General features: G+C 40.4%; 1 protein-coding gene across 10 annotated transcripts in view; it reads right to left on the bottom strand.

Moving 5' to 3' along the window:
- ERBB4 (erb-b2 receptor tyrosine kinase 4) overlaps positions 1-16,582 on the bottom strand; it is a 649,063-nt gene that overhangs the window by 216,211 nt on the left and 416,270 nt on the right. For all 10 annotated transcript variants that reach the window (XM_030018184.2, XM_030018186.2, XM_030018189.2 and 7 more), the window contains exon 4: positions 7,657-7,791. In XM_030018184.2, the coding sequence (XP_029874044.1) occupies positions 7,657-7,791 (135 nt within the window). The remainder of the gene's footprint in view (positions 1-7,656; positions 7,792-16,582) is intronic.

Here is a 16,582-nt window from a genome sequence, read left to right as displayed (position 1 = left end):
TGGGAGAGATTGCAAGGATCTGAGGAACCCCTATTTTTCATAACTACCACATAGTTACTTCAGAATTAAATACCCAATGGTTTGACCTGAGTATAAATTTCCAGATAAGTCACTATGTGTAAAAATGATCCTTTCCTAATATTGCCAGTACTGGTACAAAAAATGAGTTACTGTGCTCTGTGAAGAATTACAAGGTCACTACTGAGCATTAAATCAATGGGCTGGCTACCCATCAGACCTCATTCTGTAGATGCAACAAATGGCCGTACACAAATTCACCTACATCCCTTGCCAGCAACTCCAAACACAGACTGTTAACACCCAGTGGAGAACAAAGCTTATCACTTATACAAGATTCCATGCAAATATCAGCTTATGCTTTTTGTGAAACACACTACGAGAATATACTGTGTATGCTGAAAGTTCCTGTATTCACGTGGCTGATTTTCTCCTATACCAATTTAAAAAAAAAGTAAGGAGCTTTTGGCCTTAAACTAATCTGACATAAAGAGACTTTTCTACTAAATTAAGTTTCTACCAAATTGTTCCCATTTCTGCAATATTTTAAAGAAGTATCTTTTTAGAAACTCTATTACTCCTTTTGCTAGCATGTGTGAAAACTTGCAGTAGAATATGGCCCAGCAAACTCTCAGTTATCAGGGCCAAGGGGATAGCAGGTTAACCTAAATAAAGCAACTCACAAAGACAGTGTGACAGAGAAAATGAAGAAAGGAAAAAAACAAGCCCACAAAAGAATATGGAGCCAGCACTGACTCACATCAACCAAATACATACTATACAGAGATAAGTATGTCAAACTGAGCTATAATGCTTCCAAACACACTTGCACCCAGGTAAATTCAATCATAGCCTGGATTACCTGCACCAGGAGAACAGAGAGCTGACTTCATAAGCAACTGTGCAGCTGGCTAGTCCGTTTTCTGTTCCTTTAATTAAAATGCAAAGCACGGGCTAAATGGTAAACATTTAATTAGATTTGTCTCTATGTTTCAATATTAATAAAACGCATTAAAAATGCATTAAGAGCCAGGTAATTGGGGGCTCTCCAAAAGTAGTTGTAAATGAGCAATTATAATACAGTTGGGGTGTGGTTCCCCAGGGATCATCACAGGACTGATGCTTTTTAATATTCCAGCCAAAGGTTTAGAAATTATTAAAAAATCCCAGGCAATAAAATGTACAGATGACAGGAAGACTAAAATCCCAGCAAATTACAGTGAAGAGCTGCCAGTATTAGAGAGTTAGCCAGGCTGGTGGGTAAGCTGGACTCATTCACACCAAATATCTTTTATACAGCCAAACATAAGATTGTGTATTTCGGAATACAGCATACAGGCTACATTTTCTGGAAAACAGGGAGTCTTTAAAACACACCGATGTCAGAACTGCCTGAATACCAGGTTCCTCATGTGAAGCTGAAACACAAAGGATACAATTTTTACTTCTACAGGATATTGGTTAAATCAGTAATAAAACACTATAAACACTTTGGTTTCCACCTTCTAAAAGCACATGGAAAAATACAGATATTTTACACTGACAAGCAACTAAAATTATTGTGGGGCTGGAAAGAAATTCCTCACTGTGAGAGATGTGAGACCCTCTATCTATTTCAGCTTATGAAAAAAAGATCAGGAGGTGAGCTGATTACATGGTACATGCCATTTCTGCAGGGAGAAAATGCTGGCTAACGAGAGAGCTCTTTGAGCTAGCTGGAGGAGGTGTAAGATGCAACAACATTTGCAATTTAAAACTGTGTTCAAATCAGAAATAAAGGCAGCTAGTATTATTTCTTTTAATACTAGGGAAGTAACCAGCTTCTTGAGGGACGGCTGCACTTCTGCAAAGCTTCAGACCAGTACCAGGAGAGCGTACAGAGGACCGAAGCCCAACGCTCACCCACCCAGTGGCTGCGGGAGCTCCAGCCACAGTGGGGCTGGGGCTGCTTCTGAAACTCAAAGCCGGGTTGGAAGATATGCTGTCATTAGGAAAGTTACTGAGCTCAACGCCAGACAACAAGATGATACTTCAGGGCCTCTGCATACAGGAAATCAGAGCTAATGATGTTTCAAGGCTTCTTTTGCCCTTGAAAAATCTAGGAATCAATAGGTAAAAAGGAGGGAAGACATTTTAAAGCAGTGTTTCCTTTGAATACATCATGGGATTTATTTAATCACAGGTACACAGCTGAAGACCAAGCCTTCTCTCCCTGTGCATCATGTAACAATGGAGAAAGTGTTTTTACATTACCAGGTGCAGTTAGATAGAAAGCAATGACAAAGGAGTACTACTATGTTCTGAATAGCAAGTAACTGAAGTTGATCTGCTTGAAAAAACGTCTTGCCAAAAATTCCAGCTTTTTTCACAGCTGACGCGCTCAGTCAAAAAGCCAGATCAAGTCAAGGGAAATTTTTCTACAGATCTCACTGCACTTCAGAGTCTGTGCAGAAATTTCAGTTCAGGAGAATACTTTAAAATGGGCTTAACTTTCAACAGAGTTCAGTTTTCACAACTCTGGGCACATGCCAACATGCGGTCCTGCATTTTTCTTGAATAATTTCTTGAAAAGCAACGTTATTTTTTTTTTAAACTTGAAAATGGAAAGTAATTTTTTGATCTGTATTACCCAAACTCCATCATGAACATGCATCCATATAGTTTCAGTATTTTTAAATGCATCATTGATTTATTTGAACCTATGCTATTAGCTATGCAAGCAACCTCAACGCATAATTCAAACCCTTCAGGCTTTTCTGTGAAACAAAATCTCCAGGTAAAGCTCTACTGAAAATTCTGATTTAATGCTACAGTTCTTGTCAAATCCTGCAAAAGAGCTCACCTGGTACAACGGGGGGGCTAGTCCAGTTCCTGCTAACAACAAAACCAAGGAGACCATCAAGGGCACAGATCAAAGCAGCCAGGTTTTCACCAGACTTTCCCCAAAGCTGGTCAGAGTGGAGTTGTCTACCAATCTAGAGGCATTTTAGGCAAGAAGTCTAATCCTTATTTCCTGCTTTATTTCCTGCACCATCACTGAGAACTGTACCTCAGGTTTCTAGCTCTGAAGGGCAAAGCTCTAGCTCTTCAGTTAAGGGACTAAATCCAACAAGTGGATGTGGTAACAGGGGAACATGCTCTTGCAAAGCGTGGCTTTAGCATGATTGGCTAATGCTTGAATTCACGTCTTATTTTTGGAAGGAGAGAAAACAGATTTTCAGCATTGCAGAAAAAAATTCAGTAACATATACCTAAAGGGAAAATTTTGTTCCTTAGACAGTTAAGCACTTTTAAGATTCCCACTGCAAGATGCCCAGCTTAAAAACCCCAGGCTGATTTCGTTGATTTCAGGTAAATGGAAGAGAAGGCTGCTTTCAAATTACAATTAATTTTAGAAGCTTCAGCTACAAGATACCCATATGGGAAGGCTCTGCAAACAGTAAATACTAGTATTATTTCAGCATACGAGTCAAAATGCCAGGCACAGAGGTATCTGTCCTCGGAGAGTTGAAGTATGCGTGGTCCCTGGTACAACATTTGTTTATTACATTTCAGCAGTAGACGCTGAGCTCTGTGCTGGCAGCCACTGGCTGTATTCACCTTAACAGTAAGACCGTGTAATTCAAAGGCCTCTAACACCAGCTTTTCTGCATGTGTTTGATCAGAACATGAAGCAATGGGTAGGATTCATTTCAGGCTAAAGAAAAAGAAGAAAGGAGAAGCAGCACTTAAGATTCATATGTCTGCAGTATTTCTATCATAGTGGTTAAGACGCCATGGCCTTTTCAACTGGCTTCTTAATAGTGATGTGACAATGAAAGCCTGCAAAGACGGGAATCAGAAAAGCTTTATTCCCAGAGTTCACTGGCCATATTCTCTTCTGTCTAGCACTGATGTAAATGAAGGGGATTGCCAGAGTTGGCAGATCCAAGGTGTGAAACAAGCACAGAGGCAGGGGACTGATTTTATTTCAAAGCATCTTCATTTCACTCCGCCCTTTTGTCTTCCTCCTCTGCTGATTGCCTTGAAGCAGCAGGGAGGGTTGCAAGTGAAATTATCCCTGAAGTGGGACCATTATCAGCTCTTCTGTCTGGCTGGGGAAGAGAGCAGCACGGGCAGCTTGCAGTGTCGGCTCCCTCATGGGGGGAGATGAACAAGGAGCACGGCTGAGCCCTGAGCACGCGCACACGCTGATGCACAGGTGCTCCCAGTATGACAGTGCATTTACAGCGACCTGCTCGAGTCCACTCTGGCATCGGCAAAAACCCAGCAAGCGTTCGGCTCTTCCCTGAAGGTGGGCCCTTGTTCTTTTGGACATGTAGACACCTTGGGGGGGATTTTACATCTGCTACTGATGGTTGGAAACAACGCTAGCGATGCCAAAACACCAAACTGTGGTTTAGGCTTTAGGACCTGCTGGAATGATGAAGTATCTGATTCTGACACTCATGGCAGTTTGCAGCCTTTCGTCCCCAAAATATTCTCTGTCAGGGAGCACTACTGAGGTAGTCACAGTGAAACAGCCCTAACAATTCCTGGGACATAAGCCACCCTCCAGTCCTGCCAGTTGCTAAACATGGCACATGGGCCAATGCATCTACCCAGGTCTTACAGGAACACATATTTACACAGACTTTCCTAGCTTACTGCTAGTATGGACTTTGTTGAGCTTGACACAGAAGGTTTGGTTGGTTTACATTCCCAGATTGATGCAGCCTCTTTGACAGACCTTCTCCCTCTCCTGTAAAGGTTTTTAGATAAGCAGTAAAACCCACTCATTCTTTTCAAGATACTCTGACATGGAAAGTCCCAGAGGGCTTTCCTTGACAATCTCTTGCACTTAGGATATTCTCAATAATGCCAAGCAATGTGTACTCACTCAGTTCCAATGGACTTAGCTAAGATTTGCACTTGATAGGAGGCACTTGAGACTTCAGGCAACTGAATACAGTCATATAGAATAAACAGTAAATACATATACATGCTGGATCTAAAAAAGTATGAGTCACAGTCTATGCAGAAAAAGTACCAAAGACTTTGTAATGCACTGAGCATCATTTGCAGCAGTGGAAAAATAGCAACGCTGGGCCCAGCAAGCACCCACACTGCCTAGCAGATTATGAAAAGTGACATGTGAGCCAAATTTGAGAAGCATATACCTTATTTAATGATACTCTATACTGATTTCCATTCTAGGGTTATAATTCAATGTTCATTTCTCCAAGTTCTTTCTGCACCAGTACAAAAAACTTGTCTTAATTCTTTTGTAAACTACTAGTGTAGCACATTCCCTTTCTCCTACCTCTTGACAGGTAGTAATAAGGTTCCACATTTGAGTGATTTCATTGGAAGGCTTTTTCTATATATATACACACACACTATGTGTGTGTGTGCATAATACATGTGCGTGCGCGTGTGTGCATGCGCACACACACTCACACACGGACAGCTATGTAATTTTAGGTTATTTTAAATGGTGACTTCTGTACCTGAATTCTTTGTTTCCCAAAGCCTTAACACCTTCCTTAAACCATTTTAGCCATTTGTTGGCTTTCTGTATGATGGGGTTTAGATTTTCACCTATGTAAGTTGTGAAGACAGAAATGGTTTGGATTAGCTAATTTAATCAAATTTCACAGGACTCATGAACTCATGAATAGTACTGAGATGGAATCCAGTTTCTTGGAGAAGGAACACTTATGTTTATTAAATTAAATACAGTTCAACTGCGCTCTGCTCCATCCCAAGTAAGGAAAAATAAAGTTTGGTTGGCTATATTAATGAAGCTGCCTTGGTACATAGCTCTCAATCATCATTGAAAGAATGCTGTTTATCAGGTTCATCAAGCACAAATGGCAAAGCACAAATTGTTTCAAAACACCTCAAAAGGAATGAAAAACTGTTTTAAGAAAACTGGACTTAAGCACATACATTCTTTCATCTTGCTGTGGGAGCTAATATTTGCCTTTATTACTTTCAGGGTGTGATTCCAAAAGTACTCAGCACTGCCCTTGTTCCGATTCCTCTGGAGTTACCAGTAAAACTTTTGTTATCTCAAAAAGATAGTATTGATGTTGGTTGCTTTTTTAAAAGAGCTTATTACCTTGGTGTTGCAGAAGCATTTGTCTTGAAGAACCAACAAAGGTTAAAAGAAAACCTAGTAACTGAACAAAACAGAGTAACAAACAAGTCTTTTTCTTGCTGAAGTAATGACTCATAAAAGGGTACAGGCATTCCCCAACCTTCAAAGGTTTTATCGGTTCTGCTTAGAGCTGATCATCACCAGCGATGAGGTTTTTTAATATGCAAATAAGATAGCTGGCTGCATTACAACTATGTCAGGTTTCCAGCCAGAAGGCAGAAGAGACAAGCCTCAGCTCTGGAGTTGGAAAATCGAGGAGCAGTGGAGTTTGGCAGGCTCCTGGAGGAAGCCCTATCTCAAGTAGCTGTGCTCTGGTTTTGAGGGTAGCAGGTGAGATATACAAAAGCAAGTCAGCCTTATATAAAAACTATTATACCACAAAGCACTTGGTTAAAAACAAGTTGCTGCTTAGAAATTATGGGGACTCATCAAATGGTTTTTACCCAGAGTCTAATTATTATTTTTTTTTCTCTGAATTCCTAACATACAACTGAAGAACTGAGTTATTTCTTGGCTGTAGCAGAAGCTAAAGAGGCAATCAGTCATTTATACATCTTGAGGGACACCTTAGGATATGGTAAGCAATCCAGAATGTCCCTATATCCAGAATGCTCAGAACAACATGTCTGCTGTGGCGTCACTTCTGACATCAGATATAAACTTCTTCCTAGCCTACACCTGAATTTCAATATTGATACATCCTGAGGGTACAGTTTAATAGCATGGTATTAATTTTGAATGCACGTTACTATATTATGGAATATTTTACCTAAACACTTTGTATCACTGTCACCACCATTCACTAGAATTCATTATTGCTGCAAGAATCATCAAAATACTACTGAAGGTGAATAACTCTACGGAAGGGAAATAGAGAAATGGATTAAACAAATTAATCAAAGTACATAGGTACTCCAAGTTTGAAATTGAGAGCATTAAAATAGAGAGAACATATTAAAAACAGAGAAGTATTGGCTATATTGTGAAGAGCACCCCATCCTCTGCAAATTCTCTCTTTCTTCACAGATACACACAAGAAAACAGGATAACTATTTCTCCGAGGTTCATTTCTCATCTAAAGTCAGAATATCTGTGAGTTTGTACCATAATTACTCCAGCAGCTAATTATGATGCCATAGACAGACCATCGTGACTCAAGGACCAACCTGAGCAGCAGGAACAAATGCAAAGCAAACAATGTCTGTGCTTCCACAGCAGCACAGTGGCTTTAGCCATAAATAGAAAAAAGAATATGCAGAAGAGAGAAAACAGACGAGAGAAAATTCAGAAAATGTATGACGTTCACGAATACTCTCTATAGGTGAAGTGTTTTTAAGATTAGACTAAATATTCCTACAAGCAGCATACGAACTTTGAAGAATGCAGTGAAGAATGCAGGGAAAATTTACAAATACAATTCTTCATAACAGAGGATCAGGGAAAACTTGTGGTTATATTTATACTGTTTCATGCTGAGTGCATGACAAGGTACTTACATCCTGAGCTGCCATTCATTGGAACCAAAGTGAAGTTGGAGGCCCAGGGGTTACGCACGATATCCTGCCAATGAATGGTGTCTGCGAAGCAAAGAAATTTGTTCTGGCCAACATACACCCCTCCATTCAGTATTTCTGCATAAAAGACAAGAGAACATACTTGTAAGACTTTAGACATAGAGCTGATTAAATCTATTGCTGCTTTGTGTACTGGAGAGAGAGGGCATGAAATTTAAATGCAAAAAATTCTCACTGTAATCTCACTTAATACTCTGAAAACTGGAGGGCAAGTAGCTTACAGTATTTGTAAACAGGAACCATTTATTTATGTGCAGAAGAAACCTGATGAAGACAGCCACACAGTTGCTAGATGGGTTACTGGATTTACCCGTTGTTCCAGTGTAATAGAGGATGGAACAGTACTGTTATTTGTGGGTAAAATAACCTTCAAGACTTAGCTGACTTTAAAAACACAAGCAATCAACCACACTATGCCGTATTTTATTAATCTGTATGAACACTTAAAACATACACTAAAATAACATGCTCTTCTATGGTAGGAATCTTCTGAGCCCACAGTACATGAGAAGGGTCCAGTCATCATGATAGCTGGAAAAGCATGTTTTCTGATCAGACTGTGCTGCTGTAATATCATGATCCAAAATACTCAAATACTATGATCCAAAACTACCATTATGTCAATGCCTTGCTGGAAGCTCTGTGTTGAAGGGAGATAGTTTCTGAGCAGATGAAAGTTGTTGGTTTGTTTGGTTTTTTTTTTTTTTTAATTTTCATGTTTATATCAGTTTGTTTAAAAAAATGGCTTGTTGCCCTATCTTTAAAGACTTGATTTGTCAAATCTCAACAGGAAAATGATCTTACAGTTGTTGGTTGTAGCACAAGGGTTTTCTCTGGAGCAATAACTTGTTTTTTTACCCTCTAAACTCTTGTTCAAATTCACAATTTCTCTACTTAACCTGGCTCTTGTATTTCCAAAGCAGAGGATAATCCATGGGACTTTCATTAAAGTTAACAGGAGTTATGCAACTAAAACCTCCTGCACTGCTTAGTGACAAGAGATTCAAGCCTCAGCAAAGAAACGTTGAAGGTTAGTTACTAATGTCACCTTAGAATGACATTAAGTGGTGCTATACAGTCAGGAGTGTCACACTTCTCACAGAGACATTAAGAGTAAATCTTGACTATGGTAGCAATGATTAAGGTCATCTGATAGTCCTCATCTCCCAATAAAACCTTTAAAAGCTGTAGTGGGAACGTTCAAGTTGACAAACAACAAGGAAGGAATTACTGCATTATATTTTTTTTAAATTTCAGGGTTTACAGGCCACAGCATGTAGAGGAGGTAGCCCCCAAGAAAAGAACATATTAAATAAAGGATCATCTGTAAATACATCCTTCCACCATATTAATCAGTTCAGAGTATTACTATTTCTTAGAAACCTCTGGTTTAAAAGCTTGGCTTTTCATTGGAAAGGGGCTTAAAAATGAAAACAATAATAATAATAATAATAATCTTATACAGAAAAGAGTCCAGATTAGAGATATAGCAATGATCTGTCTGTATGATATTCTTATGATCCCTGAAAAAACCCATGCAGCATCTGTTAGCAATTCTGCTCTGGGGAAAAAGTGGGACTTAGAAGAACACTTGAAAACATGACTAGTGATGATTTCTCTGTGTTGTCCCAGCTATAGAGAATTACCTAATCCATTATGGCCCAGATTTTGATTAAAAATAGTATCTAACAAGCCACGAAAAACTGTAAAATCTACATTCATAGCTTCTTAAACACTTGCACACAATTCCAAACAGTGTCACTATCAGTTGGTGCATCTGAACACCTGCCACTGGCAAAATTTTTGGGTTTTAGAGCATTCACTCATGACAATACCTATCAAATTTTCTTTTCTGCTAGGAACTTTGAGGCATTCTTGTGTAACAGGCAGCACCTCACTCTAAAAGTAGTTCTAATAGTTTTCAATTTGTGGAGAAGGACTTTCTTCAGCATAAAAGTAACCAGAAAGTGTCCCCTCTGTACTGTAAGGAAAGCTGATAGCTTTCCCTGTGATTTATTAAAAGCAAACATGGGAAATGCTCTGACTTCCCTTATCACTGAATAATAAGCGCTGTTCCTGCTGCCCTTCCCCAAAAACATGATGCAGAATCTTTTTTTCGCCCTGCACTGTAACATTTTTCATAGGTGACAGGATTAAAATTTACAAGTCTATTCATGCAGTGAGGTGCTAATAAACCTGAGTACTAATGTCAAAGATGGGCTCTTACAGATATTAATAACCCTGAGTTCAAAGTTTAGTACACTCTTTAAAGTACTGGTGCTTGACTCTTCCTGCTCTGTGGGATCCAGATTCATTCCCTTTCTACCTTCCTGTTCCAACCTGCTATCCTGCTTTTCTTTATGCTGAGTCCTCAGCATGTGTAAATCAGCATATTGGCTTCACTGACTTAAACTCAAATGCATTTTGCACTTCCCTGCCCTCTCTTAGCAAGAACAATGCCTGGAAAGTCCTAATAAACCTTGTTACATGTTAAGCAAATGAAGCAAAAATGTAATCAATATACAATAGAGTTACCGTAAAACGAACTCATCATCATCAAGTCATCATCTCATTTTAATTCACAGCACTGAAAGTGAGAGATAAAGTTAAACAATAAACAGGAGGAGAAAGGCAGGCACCTCTGCCTATGCAGATGGGCTAGCAAAGGAAGCCAGGCAAAAAGAGCTTTCTTTTCCTGAGTGCAATACCTGAGGTGCCTCTTTGCTCAGCTCTTTCCGAGGCTGGAGGAGGAAGGAGAATGAAAAGTCTCCTAGTGAATTTTGTAATTTCTACTGTGAAGAAAGAAGCTAGTTCCTGCCAAAGCAGCACTCAAAAGGATTGCGCACAGTGGAACGTATTTTAAATACCATTTTGGGGAGAGTATTCTTGTCTTCTAAAACAATTTTTTGTGACATTGGAAAATTGTTAGTCTAAGTACAACACTGCTGCCTGGGACAGGAGGCAGAGCACTCAGCTCTATCAGCTGCTGCCTGAAATACCTACTGTGCCACGCTGGCAGCAAATGTTACCCTTGGACTTCTACGCTGCTCAGGGATGCAGAGTTACAAAGGGCGATTTTGAAGCAAAATTCCCTCTAGCTTTCATTGGGAAAAGATTTCCTTAAGGTGTCAAGACAATTTTGGATGCCTTCTTGTAAGGTACTGATGGCCACACTTAAGAGTACCACGATCTCCCATTTTGGCACTAGGGCTGCAGCCGGTGCTCTGAGCAAAGGAGTGGCTCCAAGGTCTTTTGCCACTCATTCTGAAGTGAATGCAAAATCTTATCTTCCTTATTAGAGCTACATTACTTGCTTAAAAGCAGTACAATTCTGTAACTAGAGTTACATGAAAATAAATCAGCAAGTACACTGGCCACTGACTTCTGTCATTATTATGCTTATTGCTGCCAAATCATAGATTCATAGAATCATTTAGGTTGGAAAAGACCTTTAAGATTATCAAGTCCAATTTATATCTGCATATTATTAAAATTCTATTAAATGGTTATTTATTCAGGAAGCTAAATCAGAAATGTATTATCCATTGTATCTGCTATTTGCTTGCTTCCATTAGCCCAGTGATGAAGCAGAACCATTACCACATAATTTTGGTAACCTACCATACAATACTTAAAATACTAACAGGGGAAATGGAAACATACAGGTCTCTGGCAACCATCAAACACAAGTATCTTACACTTTCCGTAAAGTGCCATGAACACAGATAGGTACATCACACACAATTTATACTTAGTCTGCTGAGTTCAAAAAGGGGCTAAATTCATACTGTCTATTCTAATAGAATGAGTTTGACCTGGAGTCAGTGAAAATGCATTACCAGTCACCAGAAGCTTAAGATCACTGCAAATAAGGTAAAGAAACACTAGCTTTGCAAGTGTGTTGTCTGTTTAGACCGGAGATAGAAAGAACTCTTCTTCATCTGTTAAAAAGGCATTTTCTTCAGCTGACTTTTTCTTGTGTACAGTGTAAGTCCTCATGTTCTGTTATCTAATTTCTAATGTGGATTAAATTGGCAAAACATGTTCACATTGTGCAATGTATCCCCAAGTGCAAGTAACTCGTGTGTGTTGATATGCAGTGAGGGCAGTAGGCACCTATTTAGCAATAGAATCTGGTTCTAAAATTGTTATAAAATTGGTTATAAAATTGCTATTGCTATTCAAGGTGGCAAATTAAGAGCTCTTCCCTGGTGCTATGAAGCCAGCTGGCACAATAAACTGGAAGAAGGCATAGTGAGAGGGAAAAGAACTAGCTCTAAAGTCGGCAGAGAAAGGGGAAGGAGTTAATTAGGGAAAACTGTTGGGCATGTCCACTGTAACCACTTTAAAAGCAAAACAGAAGATATCTTATACGTTCCAAGCTGATTTTCTGCTAAGGAAACAGCTGTCTTTTTTACACCATACACAGGTATACTCTGGACATAACGTATTATATAACGCACGGTGATGATACCTTAACTTCCAAGGTCAGCCTCCTTTAGAGCTGAAGCATCTTTGCATGCTGACAGGGCTGCGTCTTCACCATCATCACCCAGGTGATGGGAATCTGTTGTCAGATACTGTATCACTCTCAAAACAAGGTCATATTTCACCCAAGATGCTGAATGCATTATCCGAAAATGGCTTTGGCCTGGAAATTTCATGCCAAACCAAGTCTTTTGATCTCTTAGCACAGCTGATTGCTGATGACCCACTGGGAAAGCACTTCAGGTCCATCATTAATAAGCTATGTCTTAAAGGGTAATGAGAACTGGGTGCTCTAGGAGACACTAGCTCATCCATCATCAATCAAGATCTGAAGTTTTTATACAGATGATTTAAGAAGAGTTGGACTGTGTAAAATTGAAATGTCACATTTGTATTGGGAGATGGGGGGAGCTTGGTAATGAAAATGAGAGTTTTAACCTTCTCCATTTCAGCTCAATGACCATACTCAAAAGCTCATGGATGTGGAATCTGTGTACCAGCTAGAAGCCCCAGACAGCCTTCGATCTCGATTATACAATTTCAAGTAAAGATTATTTGGGTCATTAGCTGGAAGTCAGTTTCAAGGCTTGATGGTAACAGCAAGATATTCTTTATTTCTATCAAAAGCAATCAGTGTTATGTGCAGCCTGTGGGTCTATACTTCCAACTGCTGAATAACTAAGAACACTGGATTGTAGCACCTGAGCATAAATCTTCCAAATCTAGCTACCTATTTTGCTGCTTAAATAAAAATGGAGTCATCTGATTACCTTTCACTGAGTTTGATGGGGTACCCTTTTCACTATTTCACCGCAAATGTGTGTGAAGATGGGCTCACATGGTCCTTGTGAGTAATTTAGCTACTTCATTAAAGGACAACAGGCTCTAGTCAACCCTTTCTTTAGTGATCTCCCCAAAGAGAGTATCTGTTTCATGAATGGGTTCAGCCATATTAAACTAACTCAAAGACGACATTTGTATCTGCTCGGATTATTCCTCTGTCTGTGCATGCCCTGAATTCTCCCTTCCTGCAGCCTTATTAAAATTTAAGACACCAAATAATTTAGCTGGTTACTTTATAAAATGAAACAACACTGCGAATTATCCCAGCCCTTTGTGGTAAAAGTGCCAGAGTTATTTGTTCCATGACTACCTTATTCTCGGGGAAGCGCAAGTCTGCCTCAGGCTAATGGGTCCCATTCCACCTTGCACCCTGAGCAGTTACTGAGACCCCTGGGCACATAAAATGTGGCCACATGGCCCCAAAGGGTTCAGGGCATGGAGAAAGTAATCCAAAATACTATGGAGCAGAGTAGAAACAGCTGAATCAAACAAGTAACACAAAACTGCCTCACCCATCCAAAAGGGAAGAAAACAGTTGGGTATAAAGTAAAATTTAAGATGTGCTTCTTTTCACAAGAAACAGTCCTGTTCTTAAGTATAATTTTGTTTTCCTCAACACACTTGGCTTGTGCTAAAGGAAATGGTCTCTCTCCATAATCCAGCTAGATTCACTTGTCCTAGCGGCTGCTCAATTTAACTCATCTTGCAATGATCACAGCAGCTTCTGCCTACTTGGATCTTGATTCTCCAAAGTGTTTAGGCCCAGGTTTACATTTAAATCATCTCCTTCCCCTCCATTCTGGAGGAGGCTTCCTGCTCCTATAATAATTACTCTGCTTTGACAACAGAGAATAAAAAGATGTACCGATTCCAACCAACACTACTTTTGTTAACCATACACCTGCCATCAGTATCACATATCCTTGATGTTAATTAATAACAGGGTAGACATAAAGCTGTATGACCAGCCTTAGCTCTAGCATTTCCTTTGCAGACGTTAACTGCAGAAGCAGCAGTAGCTGTTTACAATGTTACCCACCCCATTTGTTTGCTTCTTTTCTCATCGCTAGCTTTTGAAAGCTGTTTGACCCTGTTGACTTTGCAGGTGAGGAGCTTTCATGTAATATGTTGACTCTGTTACAGGGATATTAATTTTCAGAAGGAGATGCTAATTGCCTTACTTCTTTGTCCAGTCAAATTCTGATCCTGATTTTAGCAGCCAAGTGCTTGACTACTGTTTTCTTAATATAATTTGGGGGGGGGTGACAGGTAGATTAACAGATATAAAACATAACATTTTAACAATCCACGTGGGTTCCTTTGGGTTTCTCCAGATCAGGGAGAGAGGCAGAAAAGGGCCTGGCGGTCCTTGTGGGTGCTAAGATGGACATGAGTCAGCAGTACACCCATGCAGTGATGAAGGATGATCACACAGTGGGCTGCAGAAGCTGAGCCAGCAGGTAGGTTGAAGTGAGGTGATGATGCCCATCTGCTGGGCACTCGTGAAGGTGCATCTGAAGCACTGGGTCCGTTTTTGGGCACCTGAGTGCAACACAGTTGTTGCCCAATTACAAGAGAGTCCAGGGAAGGACCACTATGCTGGTTAGGGGCTGGAGGACTTGTCACGTGAGGAGAGGTGAGAGGACCTGGGCTTGTCTAGCCTGAAGAAGAGATGATTGAGGAGGAGGGACACCTAACTGCAGACTGCCTCTACCTAAAGGAGGGCTATAGGCGAACACCGAGCTAGACTCTTCTCAGAAGTGCACGGCTTAAGGACAAGAGGCAATGGGCACAAGATGCAACATGGGAAACACTGATTAGACATCAGAAAAATATTCTTCACAGCAAAAGTGGTTAAGCACAGGAGCAGACTGACGAGAGAAGTAGTGCTATCTCCATCTCTAGAGATTTTCATAAACAATGAACAACCTGATCCTTGTCTGAAGTTAGTCCTGCTCTGAGCAGAAGATTGGACCAGATGACCTCCAGATATCCCTTCCAACCTAAATTATTTTGTCCTTCTACGATTGTTAATCATCTACTACCACAGTACTTACAACACTCCATAAGCAATCCATTATCTCCATTTTTATAAAAGTATACTTCATTTTAAACTTTTATCTACTGATAAGCATTTGGTGGTGCAAAACACCCATCTGGAACATAACATATATTTAAAAGCACGTCACGTGCATACATAAAGAAAGTACGTGCTACAGTATTTGAAATACAGAACCTATGTCACCATCACTGTCCCCCATTTCATGCAAAGGGGACATCTGGACTAAGAACCATTACAGCTTTCAGCATGAAAGAACTGTCGCCCTTCGATCTTTTTATTTTTGTTAGCAAAAAGAAAATTGCATTCATTTAAGTCACTGTAATGAAGCACTGATGAGTTTCAAATTACTGTTTATGGAGAGCATGACACATCACTAGCTCACCCCAGAAGGCACACTCTTGAGCTCTATAAGAGCAGCAATACACCAACAGTCAGAAATGAGCAGTCATTTCATTCACAGGAGCCATGACTTAACATTCAGGTAGCACAGCACTACCTGATGGGGATATCTGTGTCCCGGTTAGCAGCGCCTGCGCGTTCAGAAAGACATGAGCCATTTCTGCATTTCTGCAGTGAGTCCTCTGATAACACACCGTTGCTTGGCAGTGCTTACCTTTCAGTTGTTCCAAAAACCATACCTCTGAGTATGGATTTCAGCAAGGAAGCACAGCTGCGGGCATCTGATTATTCAAAAGTTACTAAACCCTGCTGAATCCAAAATAAATCATCTCTCTTCTGCCCTGTTCTCATTCTTTGGCAGAAAGCCAGCAGAAGGTGCAGAAGGGGAGACGATGTGCAGCGCACTGGGTGCACCAACAGGGCAAACAAAGTCTCCCTGGTGTCCCAGCAGGCTCCAGAAAGCCTGGAAGCTCTGATGGATACCCCAGTACTGGAATTCATTTCTGCTGTCTGGTCATCTTTCATGGTGAGCATCCTGTGGGACATAATCTGGTGTAATAACCCAAAGCAGCTGTATCAGCACTTGCCTTGCAGTCTTTCATGACACAGCCCCTGCTTTCTGTGTCAGGCATCCTCCAAATTTGTTCAGTGAAGACTGAACAGACCTCAGTGTCACTTCTTCCGCCCTCTTGAAATGCTACCCATGCCCTATAGTTGCAACAACTCCTTCATCTGTCACACTATCAGCCTCTGCAAAAGTGCAGCAACAAGGCACAACCAAGCCACCCTTCCTGGCTCACCATGATGGTTTCACATTCATTTTTCCTCATTACTTCTCTAGAGCTTTTGCTGTGATTGATATGTTTCTCCAGATGAATGGTTTCTGCTCCTGAGGGGAAGTATGTTTATTTGCCAGCCCTACAACAACATGAATGGCTTCCAGCAGTTTCCTAGTACCTCCAGGACATTTCCATTGGCTGCAGATTCACCCACAAACTCTACAGAGAACCACCAGTCAAGACTTCCTGGGAGTAAGATTGCAGACTGATCCTTCAA

The sequence above is a fragment of the Aquila chrysaetos genome, chromosome 6, assembly GCF_900496995.4.
Source record: "Aquila chrysaetos chrysaetos chromosome 6, bAquChr1.4, whole genome shotgun sequence".
NCBI lineage: Eukaryota > Metazoa > Chordata > Aves > Accipitriformes > Accipitridae > Aquila > Aquila chrysaetos.
The sequence above is the reverse complement of the archived record's forward strand: the minus strand, read 5'-3'. Positions and strand labels throughout refer to the sequence as shown.